The 14152-nt window shown below is 43.5% G+C and overlaps 1 protein-coding gene across 6 annotated transcripts in view; it reads left to right on the plus strand.

Moving 5' to 3' along the window:
• LOC142488386 (uncharacterized) overlaps window positions 1-7861 on the plus strand; it is a 508298-nt gene extending 500437 nt beyond the window's left edge. For 5 of the 6 annotated variants that reach the window (XM_075588861.1, XM_075588858.1, XM_075588857.1 and 2 more), the window contains exon 4: window positions 1588-7859. In XM_075588861.1, coding sequence (XP_075444976.1) covers window positions 1588-3902 — 2315 coding nt within the window. In that variant the 3' untranslated portion in view covers window positions 3903-7859. Of the gene's footprint in view, window positions 1-1587 lie in introns of all 6 variants that reach the window. The other variant, XM_075588856.1, reaches the window with a different exon arrangement.
• The last annotated feature ends 6291 nt before the right edge of the window (window positions 7862-14152 follow it).

Raw genomic sequence — 14152 nt, forward strand, 5'->3', positions numbered from 1 at the left:
ATGTGAGAACACACTCGGGAAGATTAAAGCCACGAAGCCAACCATTACAAATGAATGGTTTGGGAGAGGTGTCAATAAGAAGTAGAAATTATTTAGCCTTGTTTGTGTGTGCGGGGGGAGGGGGAGAGCGCTGTATGCTGGATTATCAGTTCAAATAAATAGTTTCAACAGGTCATCATAATGTTTTGAACCCCACACACCTAAATCAAAAATCACAGTATGCCACCCACCTCATAAAGTACGTACATGACTAGTGTAGAATTAAAAACCTACAGTAGTGATTGATTCTCAGAATATCAAGAATTGTTATGCAAGCACATGTCGAGAAACGGAAAAAAATAAAATCATTTCAGACTTGAAATTCTAATTGAAAGGGAAGTCATACATGCATGCGCAGAAATGTGATGACAGGCTCGGGAAGATTAAAGCCAGAAAGCCAACCGTTACTAATGAATGGTGTGGGAGAGGTGTAGATAAGAAGTTGAAATACTTTAGCCTTGTGCGGGGGGAAAGGGGGTGAGGGGAGAGCGCTGTACAGCTGGATTATCAGTTCAAAGAAATATTTTCAACAGGTCATCATAATGTTTAATGCGTAGAAATGTGATACTGTAACACGCTTATGTGTTTCAACAATGTTCCAATGAGACATACACGCATGCGCATAAAATAAACAGTATGAAAAGAAGAGCAAGCCTATCAAAAGTATTGATTAATAAATAATACATATAGAAATGTGATGACGCATACAGTATCCGCATGAGCGGGATAATCAGGTATAAAAATATTTTATATTCGGAAGAAGACGTGACGTTATATTTTTGTAATACTAAACTTCTTTTCCCTTTAGTATCCTGTATACAGTACAGTACTGTATGTGTCCTCATATTTTTTGTGTATGGCTTAGGAGCCACATACTACTGTATACAGTATGAACAATATACAGAAATGTACGGCTGTAGGTTGAATTGCTATTAGACTTTGAAGACAACAGCTCGCGATCCCCCACTTGAGTTTCTAGACGGTATTGCAGACAATGCTAAAAGACCGGTCGAAAACATATCGAAAACCTATTGGGGAAAAAAAGTAAATTTCTAAACGGTTGGAAAACAGAGCGCGTCTGGCTGCGGTTATCAGAGCGGCTCGGCTTCGGCCGGTATAGAATAAAGGCTGACGCAGCTGTACAGTATTTGTATTTAAGGAATCATAGCAAGCTCTTTATGGAAAAAGGACTCTTATTGCCATTCTAATCCAAGGACTGTTTTGCATCCAGAGACTGGTATCATTTTTACTAGTTAGTGCGACCCAGGACTGTTTGCTCTCCTGTAATTCAGTTATTCAGACAAATCCATATGGGAGGATTTGTCTATATGTTCTGAGGCAGCCATCCCCTTAACCATTTATTGTAGTGTGTAGGGGATATTCACATTGTCACCATTATTGTTTCTATTGTGTATTATTGTTTTTATCACTATGGCACATAAATAGTCTTAGTAGTTGATCACTATTTCAATAGGTTGAGCGCTGATTATATGTGTTATTAGTTTAATTTTTATTATCACTGTATTTATTTTTGTTTACTTCTGTTAGAGAACGGCCTGAATGAGGAACAGAACTTGAGCTCTGATACATCCAGAAGCTGTCTGACTCCCCGCAGCCCAGAAGTGCAACAAAACAATTATTCCATTGTGAAACCAATGAAACCATTCACATGTACAGAGTGCGGGAAACAATTCATACTTAAGAGCAGTCTTCTCAGACACCAAGTGACTCATACAGGAGAAAAACAATTCACATGTAAAGAATGTGGGAAACAATTTAGTATTAAGAGCAGCCTCCTCACACACCAGTGGATTCATACAGGGGAGAAACCATTCACATGTACAGAGTGTGGGAAACAATTCACAGTTAAGAGCAGTCTCCTCATACACCAGATGACTCATACAGGAGAAAAACCATTCACATGTACAGAGTGTAGTAAAAGCTTTTCTCGGAAGACAGAGCTCCTCATCCATAAGCGGATTCATACAGGGGAGAAACCATTCACATGTGCAGAGTGTAGTAAAAGCTTTTCTCGGAATACAAAGCTCCTCATCCATGAGCGGATTCATACAGGGGAGAAACTATTCACATGTACAGAATGTGGGAAACAATTCAGTACTAAGAGCAGCCTCTTCAGACACCAGATGACTCATACAGGGGAGAAACCATTCCCATGTTCAGAGTGTGGGAAACAATTTAGTACGAAGAGCAGTCTCCTCATACACCAGATGACTCATACAGGAGAAAAACCATTCACATGTACAGAGTGTGGGAAACAATTCACAGTTAAGAGCAACCTCCTCAAACACCAGATGACTCATACAGGGGAGAAACCATTTACATGTACAGAGTGTAGTAAAAGCTTTTCTCGGAAGACACAGCTCCTCATCCATAAGCGGATTCATACAGGGGAGAAACCATTCACATGTACAGAGTGTGGGAAACAATTCACAGGTAAGAGCAACTTCCTCATACACCAGATGACTCATACAGGGGAGAAACCATTCACATGTGCAGAGTGTGGGAAACACTTCAGTAGTAAGAAATCCCTCCTCAGTCACCAGAGGATTCATACAGGGGAGAAACCATTCACATGTACAGAGTGTGGGAAACAATTCACAGTTCAGAGAAATCTCCTCATACACCAGATGATTCATACAGGGGTGAAACCATTCACATGTACAGAGTGTGGGAAACAATTCACAGTTCAGAGCAGTCTCCTCACACACCAGATGATTCATACAGGGAAGAAACCATTCACATGTACAGAGTGTGGGAAACAATTCACAGTTAAGAGCAACCTCCTCAAACACCAGATGACTCATACAGGGGAGAAACCATTCACATGTACAGAGTGTAGTAAAAGCTTTTCTACAAAGGCGGAGCTCCTCAAACATGAGCGGACTCATACAGGGGAGAAACCATTCCCATGTGCAGAGTGTGGGAAACAATTCAGTACTAAGAGCCACCTCCTCAGACACCATATGACTCATACTGGGGAGAAACCATTCACATGTACAGAGTGTAGTAAAAGCTTTTCTCGGAATACAGAGCTCCTCAACCATGAGCGGATTCATACAGGCGTGAAACCATTCACATGTTCAGAGTGTGGGAAACACTTCAGTATTAAGAAATCCCTCCTCAGTCACCAGATGACTCATACAGGGGAGAAACCATTCACATGTACAAAGTGTGGGAAACAATTCAGTACTAAGAGACGTTGCCTCATACACCAGATGACTCATACAGGGGAGAAACCATTCACATGTACAGAGTGTAGTAAAAGCTTTTCTACAAAGGCGGAGCTCCTCAAACATGTGCGGACTCATACAGGGGAGAAACCATTCCCATGTTCAGAGTGTGGGAAACAATTCAGTACTAAGAGCCACCTCCTCAGACACCATATGACTCATACTGGGGAGAAACCATTCACATGTGCAGAGTGTAGTAAAAGCTTTTCTCGGAAGAGAGAGCTCCTCGTCCATGAGCGGATTCATACAGGGGAGAAACTATTCACATGTGCAGAGTGTAGTAAAAGCTTTTCTCGGAAGTCAGGGCTCCTCAAACATGAGCGGATTCATACAGGGGAGAAACCATTCAGATGTACAGTGTGTAGTAAAAGCTTTTCTCGGAAGTCAGAGCTCCTCAAACATGAGCGGATTCATACAGGGGAGAAACTATTCACATGTGCAGAGTGTAGTAAAAGCTTTTCTCGGAAGTCAGAGCTCCTCAAACATGAGCGGATTCATACAGGGGAAAAACCATTCACATGTGCAGAGTGTGGGAAAAGTTTTTCTCAAAAGGGCAACCTCCTCACCCACCACAGGATTCATACACGGGGGAAATCATTTCCATGTACATAGTGTGGGGAAAGCTTTTCACAGAGGATCAGCCGCCTTACACACATGAGGATTCATACATGAGATAAAATATGTGATTGTTCAAAGAAGGGTTGGGCAATATACCAGTAGCATAGTAATACTGCAGTAATAAAAATGGGCGCTAACTCAATACTTTCCATTCCTTATTACCATGGCATTCCTATCAGCTGCTGCAGAGTGGGGGTGGGTCTGGCAGAGAGGTGTGGGGATGAGGACAGTGTCAGAGAGAGGACTGAGTGTGGGTCTGGTAGAGACAGTGGAGTGGGAGCTCCATGACTTTCACATGCTGCAGCTATAAGGAATCCTCCTGCTGGTAATCTCACCCCTGCATATTAACCACTTCCCCTCTGCCATGCCTCTTACTCCTTCCCTTCCACCATGACTCAACCCCTTTCTCTCCTCCCCCATATTTCTCTCGGCTCTCACTGGTGCCTCTTCAATCCCTCCTTCCCCATGCCCATTAACCCACGCCTCCACATGCCCTACTAATGTGTACAGGAGAAGGGGGTTCGAGGGGGTAATTATAAACTTTCTTACCATGCACCACAAAACTGGAACAACCACCGGAGACTCTCGCATCCACCACCAGTTTAAGTTCTTTCATAACTAAGACTGTCTCACATTTTAATCTGGTCTGTAACTGTTGCAAACGCCTATAATATATATTATCTTTTAACTGTGCATGCAATGTCTTGTATATAATGTATACCCTGTTCACTTATTTAACTGTATTTGTAGCCATGTATGTATGTATGTCTTTATTTATATAGCGCCATAAATGTACATAGCGCTTCACAGTAGTAATACATATCATATAAATAACAAATAATATAAATAACAGATCATGGGAATAAGTGCTTCAGACATACTGTAAAAGTAACATTAAGGAAGGAGTCCCTGCTCCGAGGAGCTTACAATCTAATTGGTAGGTAGGGGGAACGTATAGAGACAGTAGGAGGGAATTCTAGTAAGTGCGTCTGCAGCGGGCCAAGCTTTATGTATCCTGTGTCCATGATTATCCAGTGCTATTCATATACTTCTTTAAGCAGATGTGTCTTAAGATGGGTCTTCAAGGTGGATAGCGAGGGGGCTAGTCGGGTATTGAGGGGAAGGGCATTCCAGAGGTGTGAGGCAGAAAGTGAGAAAGGTTTAAGGTGGGAGAGAGCTTTAGATACAAAGGGGGTAGAAAGAAAACATCCTTGAGAAGAACGCAAGAGTCGGGGTGGTGCATAGCGAGAAATTAGGGCTGAAATGTAAGGAGGGACAGAAGAATGTAAAGCTTTAAAAGTGAGCAGGAGAATTGAGTGTGAGATACGTGATTTAATCGGAAGCCAGGAGAGGGATTTCAGGAGGGGAGATGCGGAGACAGATTTAGGAAAGAGTAGAGTGATTCTGGCAGCAGCGTTTAGGATAAATTGTAGGGGAGACAGGTGAGAGGTAGGAAGGCCGGACAGCAGGAGGTTGCAGACGTGAGAGAATGAGGGCCTGAGTCAGAGTTTTAGCAGTTGAGTAACAGAGGAAAGGGCGTATCTTTGTGATATTGCGGAGGAAAAAGCGACAAGTTTTAGAAACGTTTTGAATATGAGAGGAGAATGAGAGAGAGGAATCAAGTGTAACCCCTAGGCAGCGTGCTTGGGCTACTGGGTGAATTATCGTATTTCCATGTATTATTTGTCATCTTAACTCTATGCCCAGGAGATATGTGAAAACGAGAGGTAACTCTCAATGTATTACTTCCTGGTAAAACATTTTATAAATAAAAAAAAAATGGTGAAGAAAGGGGTCATTAGTGTGGGTGTAGTTTGTGTAACATTTTTATGGAAACATTTGTTATTACTAAAATGTATTTGCTTTTTTACATTTTATTTAGAATGAAATGCATTTGTATAAGAAATATGTTTAGGAAAGGAAGTTCATGCTCCAAAGAGCTTACAATCTAATTGGTTGGTAGGAAGAACGTACAGAGACAGTAGGAGGGCATTCTGGTAAGTGTGTCTGCAGGGGGCCAAGGTTTATGTATGAGTTGTAAATTATCAGCCATGGAGCTACTCATATGCTTCTTTAAGCAGGTGGGTCTTAAAGGTGGATAGAGAGGGTGCTAGTCGGATACTGCGGAGAAGGGCATTACAGAGGTGCCGTGCAGTCAGTGAGAAAGATTTAAGGCAGGAGAGGACTTTAGATATGAAAAGGGGTAGAGAGAAGACATCCTTGAGCAGAACGCAAGAGTTGGGATGGTGTATAGCAAGAAATTAGGACTGAGATTTAAGGAGAAGCAGAAGAGTGTAAAGCTTTAACAGTGAGGAGAATTGAGTGCGAGATGCGGGATTTGATGTGAAGCAAGGAGAGGGATTTCAGCAGGGGAGACGCTGAGACAGATTTAGGAATGAGTAGTGTGAATCTGGCAGCAGCGTTTAGGATAGATTATAGGGGAGACAGGTGAGGCAGGAAGGCCAGACAGCAGGAGGTTACAGTAATCGAGACGGGAGAGAATGAGGGTCTGTGTCACGAGCAACAGAGGAAAGGGTGTATCTTTGTGTAAGAGATGTGTGCAGAGGTGCATAGCATGGGTCTCCGTCTGGGCTCCCCTTGACCCTGTTGGTTCCTCCCGGGTTCCCCTTCATTCCCTTACCTGCCGCTGCGACCGACAACGGAGAATGGGGAGTGTGCGGGGAGGGCTGTGGGTGAGAACTGAGGCACGGAGCAGGTTGCGATGGCGATCGTGTCGCTGGCAGCTATCTTTGCAGGGCACCGCCATCTTAGAGGCAATTGCACATGTGCGAGATGCTGCGCATTCGCAGGACAAGCGCGCAAATGGCGGCCAATAGGAAGAGGCTCCAAGCAGGGAATACATATCCCATGAGCCTCTGGGACAGAGTCACATAGCACGTATCACCTAATAGGGCTCCTGAAACCTCCTGCTCTACAGATAGATACTTTTTGTTCGCTGCAAGCCATGCCAGTCGGAGCTGGGACAAGGAAGGGGTAATAGGCCAGATATCCCCTATTGGGCCCAAGCTAGGCCATGACTCCCCTGTGTAGCTTGTGGTTGCTGTAGCGACACTGCCCTGTAGAACCAGAGCATAGGGACAAAGCCAGGACGTGGCTGCATCCTGGACCAGGGTGATCTGGGACCAGATCATCCATCTATGCCCACAGAGTCTCTAAGGTGGTACAATGGACGCACGGCCCACCCAACGTAGAGGCGGAGGCGTCGCGGTTCATCGCTTCGGATCCATGGATCCCATATTCATCCTTGCGCGCACAGGTGTGGACACATCCGGCAGGTACTTCATCCCTCCAATTGCACCAACCATACACGGGCTAGTGGGGCAGCGATGTCACACACACGTCGGAGGGTGATTGACTCCGTGGACACCAGAGTGTTGGGTGCTCAGGGGCATTTTAGTACTTGGGACACTGACTGACACTGAGATTGCTGCAGGTGAGCCTGGTTCAATTCCCGGTGTTGACTCCTTGTAACCTTGGGCAAGTTAATTTATCTCCCTGTGCCTCAGGCACCAAAAACATAGATTGTAAGCTCCACAGGGCAGGGACCTGTGCCTGCAAAATGTCTCTGTAAAGCGCTGCGTACAATTAGCAGCGCTATACAAGAACCTGCTATTATTATAAGGGGTACGACCCTGCGAGGCTTGTATGTTTTGGAGTGTTATTATTATTAGTCTGTGCAGTAAAACTGTAATACCTACACAAGTGTGTTTTTTGTTTCAAATTTTTTTATTGGTTGTCACAGGGATAAACCAATTAGTAATATAACAGCGTTTCAAGACCCAGAACCTTGTACTCAAACAGAACCAGCTGTATCTGTACTAATTCCAGAGATTCCTTAAACCATGAACCCTTTTTCAATTTTTCTTTGAAAGGCAGAGTCCCCTTACATATCTCTGTAGAGACAAATGAAAGAATAGAGGGAGGAAAGGACAGAAGGAGAAGAGATAAGGGGGAGAAGAGGGAGGAGGAGGGAAGGTAAGGAGGGGAGGGGGGGAAGGGGAGGGAGGATATTCATGGGACGGGGGTAGGGATTGAGAAGAATTATTCCCCCTTCCCCCCCCCCCCCAACCCAACCAAATGTTACATTTTTCTTTCCTTGTTCCAGGAATCATAAATAACGTATTTCTCCAAGAGAAAATAGTGCCAGAGATTGTGTAATACATTACTCGTGATTTCCCATCTGGTCACCGTTTCTTCCAGGACAATGATCCGAAACACACCGCGTCTAATGCCCATATTCTTGCCAGCGGCATCAACTGGGTTAGGATGCCACAGGAGTAAGTTCGGTAACCGTTTCTCATTGTTTTAATTCACCTTTTTTTCCCCCTCCAATTCAAGATCTCCAGACTTGAATCCCATCGAATTGGTATGGCATCAGTTGAAGGATTACATCAGAAAAGTGGTGAAACCGTCCAAAAAGGATGAATTAGCTGAAGGAGTAATGAGTTTCTGGAACAACATACTCACCGTACAAAGATGCAATAAATATATCTATCATCTTGCGACCGTATTGCCTATTCTTTTAAACCGTAACGGACAGGCCACAGGAAAATAGTAAGGTAATGTACTGTAGTATGGTAAGTACAGGTAAGTATGGCACTCAAAATAACCATTTGATATCAGCCCTTCCTCTCCACTTTCTACTGTACAGTATACAGTATTAAATCCAGGACAGGATGTGTCTAACCTACAGTAGTATAGTTATACAGTAGTTACAGTACAGTATACTGTATACAGTATAAATAAGTGACTTACAGTACAGTAGTTTGGCCTACAGTGGTTTTACAGTTATACTGTATATAGTTTGTCTTGCTAACATGTACCAGATACTTTTGATATTATGAGTATCTTTTCTTCAAGCAAGATCCATATTGTTTCAACATATACATATTGGAACTTTTCATGATATATTGCTAGCACCGATTCATAGAACATTGTTCTTTTTTTTCTCTCTAGTTTGTCCAATATACAGTAGTGATTACAGAACGCAATCCCTTAAATGCACTTTTCTGCACTATTTTTTTCTTTTCAGAGCTGCTGCAGACCAGGAAGGGGGGGGGGCATGTTTAAAAGTATTGTACTGTGTGTATAATGTAGCAACTGTAATTTGTTACGTAAACTTGTTTTGAAAAAATTCTTTAATTGATCACAAGTTAATGTGCTCCCTGGTGGACCCTTGGACAATGTGTCTCCTATTCCCCCTTTATCTGGGGGGGAATAGGAGACACATTTATTTAATATCATTTATTTAATATAATTTATTTCTTAGCTTAATCCATTAGTATGTCTTTAAGTTTTTTACTTGTACCAATGATTTCTTCACATCTATGGTGGTTTCGTCGTGGTTTGTTTAATTAATTATGTTTAGAAGTTTCACTGTGTATTTGTATGATGTATGTCAATATTGTCTGTATTTTTGTATGCATAAAGTTATTTTTATTAACTCCGGCATTATCTGGGACAGCCGAGGGCCTTGATTCCCTATTCCATGGGGGTAGCCCAAAAGAACCTATTTGCACTCACTATTTCAAATAAATGGTTAGGAAAAATTTAATCCCTGGGAGGAGCCCATGCACCATCTGCTATATCAAAACATTTGGACCATTTATGTGGGAATATCCCCCTAACAGGGCACTAAGGAGTTAACAAAATGCCAAACTAAAATTATAGGCAGGACTCGAAATGCCCGCGTCATGCGACCCTGCCGTAGATGATTGGCTCTTTTGAAAGGCGTACTTCCAGCCAATCTAGATAAAACACCAGGGTAATGACATTCTTAGCAGTACCTGCATTACCTTGAAAAAGCGCCAGAGGGCGCGAAACGTACGTCGGTTTCGTTTTTAGACGTCTCCGTTATGACGTCATCAGGTGGTGCGGGGTCGGAGAGGTGATTGTAAGACGAAGAGACGGAGTGAGCAGGTTGTATATTATCCTCTCCACAGGATGGCTACCCTTTGATCAATACCATCTTAAAGGATATACTGAGACCGGGTCACTTACAGCAAGTGCAGGGTGACGCAGCAAGCGGCTTAGAGCCGCAGGAGCTGATATCCAACTGCTCTATGAGGGTCTCAGCACACATGCATTGATACAGCACATACTTACCAGTAGACTACAATGTCATATGGCAACAGAGAGTGCATAAATTGGGATTAGTAAGCGTGTACCTATTTGACATTCCCCAACCAACAATGAATGTCACTGTGCAGTGAGTACATAAGAGATAAGATACAAATACATACCTGCTCCCCAGCTCCATGTGAGCAATAGGGAAGGACTCGCATCCAAGTGAGGGAATAGCTGTAGCATTTACTACACGCGAACCCACTATCAGTGCCACAGGACTACCTATAGGTTATTAGTATTTTACATATACAAGAGGCACTTTAAACACAACCCTCCGTCCCCATTTACCCCCTGAATATTTTTAACCCATTAATTGGTAATTGTCTTTGCATAAGTGTTCAATAAAATGTTTTAAAGTAGATATATTTTTTTAAATGGTGCATGGGCTCCTCCCAGGGATTAAATTTTTCCTAACCATTTATTTGAAATAGTGAGTGCAAATAGGTTCTTTTGGGCTACCCTCTCTGTACCCCCCCTCTCTCCGTGATATGTATCAAGTTATCCCGTATGCACCCTATTTTTTACATTGTATATTATTGGTGGAGAGCGGCAACACCTCCTGTTTCATATATTCCCTATTCCATACTAACATTAGCAGTGCCTCGCTACCTAATATCGCGAGAACATGGCTGTATGACGTATGGGGGCGGGACATCAATCCACGGCGGCCATTTATACCAGCGTCTATGTGGAGGACACTACTCTTTGACAAAGTACCCTAGAGGTACGAAACGCGTCAGAGTGTGCCTCTGCGAGGTGTTTGCTATTTTTTGTTATGTATTGCAACAATAAATAATCATTTTTAGTGACCCAGCAGCATCAGCCTTTTACTCGGCATTTCCACTCAGCAGTGCCTGGCATCCTGTCCCCAGATAGGGATTTTGTTCTCTGCATTATTCATTTGAGCCGGTGCACGCCTATCCAGATGGCTTCAATCAAGTGAGTATCGAAGTTGTATCTCCCTCATTGTTTTATTGGTGATCCATCTCCAGGACATTGTGTAGAGGGAGAGGGGGAGTGGCCCGGTATTAAAGGGGTTGCACCCCATATGGCCACCCCCTGACCTCACCAGGGAAGCAAGGGGTTAACTGGACTGCGGTCCAGGAATGTGTTTCAATCCTTGCCAGGTCATAACAATGTATGTTTCCCTGTTCCCATGTTTCATTCTAATATCAGTGTCTGCACCACACACACACTGGGATCCATCCGGGAGGACAAGGGTTAATAGTGTCTAGTGATTATAGCCCTTTGTTTAATTGTTCTGCCTTTTCAGGCACCTTTTTACAGGGTCCCATAGGCCGCCATTGGAACTCCATTCATTTCAATGGCGGATCTAGCTGTTTTGGACCGGTTTCCCTCAACGACCAGCAGGTGGCATCCGAGAGGAGAAGCGGCGGTTTCCCATTGTAAGTCAATGGGCTCATTGACTTCAATGGGGATTCCTCGACGGCGCTTTCCAGGAACGAGTTGGCAGCCGTCCAAGCCGCAAAACCGCAAAGCGGATACTTAGTCTAAAAAAGAGCTTTCATCGCTGATTAGGCAAGTTCAACGTCAAGTGGCGTGGGAATCTTAGGTTCTAGGGCACCCAGGAATAAAATTATTTTTGCCCCTAGTTCCTTGGCCTCCCCCCACTCGACCACCCCCCACTCGACCACCACCGGGTCCCAGAATCCAGGACCCCCGGAAAGGGTCGTGCTGGCAGAGCGGGTCGCGCCATAGGTTCCAATTGCGGCAGCAGCAGCACGAGAAAACGGCTAAGTCCGAAACCCTACAAATCATAAGTCCATACCTCCGGTTCTGGAGGGTCCAGAGGGCCATGGTTTGGGGTGCCTGTAGTCACTGCTCTGGCATGGCTGCAAAACCATTCCTGACCCTCTCTGATCAACCCGACGGAGTATGGACCACCATAAAGATTCGGGAGTTTTTCCCATTGACTTCAATGGCGGCCGGTTCCCATTGACCGGCTAAGGCGGAGAAACCCCATAGGCTTCAACGGCGGCGATGCCCCGTTGAAAGTCAATGGTGGCAGACTCCCATAGCCGCCAATGGCGACGGAATTCCATTGAAAGCCTATGGCGGCGGAGCCCGTTGTTTTCAATGGGGATTTAGTGAAAAACTCTGATTTATTTTATAGCAGAGAATTTTGTGTTAAAGTATGAAACGGTTTAAAAGGTATTTGTGTATCTCCGGTTCTGAAGGTCGCAGTGGGCTGAAACTTGGATCCTATAGTGTCCCTGTTCCGGCATTGAGGTCTGGGAAGTTTGGACCCGCTGGACCTAACGGAACCGGATAATTTAATATGGTTGTATTTTAACTTTAATATTGTATTCCAAGGCGGGGTTAAAAACTCACGAAGATTCCTTCACACAAAGGAATGCAAATGGTCGGGGGGACGACCCAAAGTCTAGGAGTCAAGTACTGATCAAAAGACTTTGCCACTCTAACCGGTTACCTGAGGGCGGAGACGCATCAAACTGGAGTGGTTTGTAAGTGTTATATCTACACCTACAAACAATGAAGATCCTGCCAGATACTTCATCTGGTAGACTGGTCATCGCCCCTGATTTAATTATGGGGCTACAGAAATAAGACCCCCAGAGTCCCAGTACGCATGGGCAAACTAGCTGGGGGGCATGGGTTAAACTGTGTTCCCACGTTAGGGATTGGATACAGATAATTGTTCTCCAATAGTCTGTATTCAATGTTAAAAATAGGGTTACAAAGGTAATTAAACTGTTGTCCACCCTGTAGTCTGAGTCTTCGTTTTACCTCTTGAATGTCACTGGATTGCTGGAGAATTGCTAGCCGATACTTCTCCATCACCCTACCCTAAGTAAGTGTTACCTTCTTGCCTGTTAATTGTACTATATTGCTGTGTTCACCTATTTTAATGAATAAATATATTTTATTATATCTAAGCCTCGTTCAGTTCAACCCAGATATTTGGTGTGTATTATACCCTGTCCTAGCTACCGTGACACATTATTATTCCTACAAGTTGGGGGTCGGGCTGATCCTCACGGGCAGCCTTGTCTTACCCCATTTATATTGTCGGTTTATGCCTGTACTAGCAGCATTCAATAGGATCTATCCCTGAATGGATATTGTGGACTTGAAATGGTCATACTTCATTTGCATCACTTATATGCTTTCCATGCCGTTATTTTCACTATTATAGAGCTCTACATTGGGAGATTAATTTCACCTACCTGTCGAGAAGTCATGCACGCAGGCGTAAAAAAAGCTCTCAGAACAAAGAAAAAAAACCAAATCGAAACACAAAGACAAAGAAAGAAGTCATGCACGCAGGCGCCTAAATGTGATGACACGCATATGCGTTTCAACAAGGTTCCAATGAGACATATGTACAGTACACGCATGCGCATAAAATAAAAACAGTATGAAAAGAAGAGCAAGCCTAGCAATAGTATTGATTAATAAATAAGAAATAATACATATATATTACATTCGGAAGAAGAAGCGACAATGTATTTTTGTATTACTTCTTTTCCCTTTATTATCCTGAATACGTGTCATCAAATTTTTCATCTGTGTATGGCTAAGGAGCCTCAGACTTCTATACACTATACAATATGAACTCATAACGTTAATTTTCAAGTTACAATTACACACACACTTGATGAACTGTTTGGCAATAAAAGACAGGTTGAATTGCTATTAGATTTTTAAGACAACAACTCGCGATCACCCACTTGAGTTTCGACGTTATTGCAGCCCGCGCTAAAATGCAATTTTCTGCACCCGATAGAAACCCGATGGAAAATATCACGCGCCATGACATGGGTATTCCGATTTATACATCGCGTGATTTATTCGAGTAATGGCCGCTACAGCTGTACTTACTGAGATCTGTCTCCTGATTACCAGACTGCAGAACGGTATCGTATTGATATATTATTTATATGGGACATGCACCTAAAACTTCCCAGCACCTACAGAAGTGCCAACTGAACCGTTTTGACTTTATATATATATACTGTGACATAGTCCAAAGGTGTTAGGCAGCTTTCTGTCCCCGTTTTAGGTCAGAAAGTGCAGGAATAGTTAAAAAAGGATCTATTCCACAGCTTCACATT

Source organism: Ascaphus truei, chromosome 2 (genome assembly GCF_040206685.1).
Source record: "Ascaphus truei isolate aAscTru1 chromosome 2, aAscTru1.hap1, whole genome shotgun sequence".
NCBI classification, from domain to species: domain Eukaryota; kingdom Metazoa; phylum Chordata; class Amphibia; order Anura; family Ascaphidae; genus Ascaphus; species Ascaphus truei.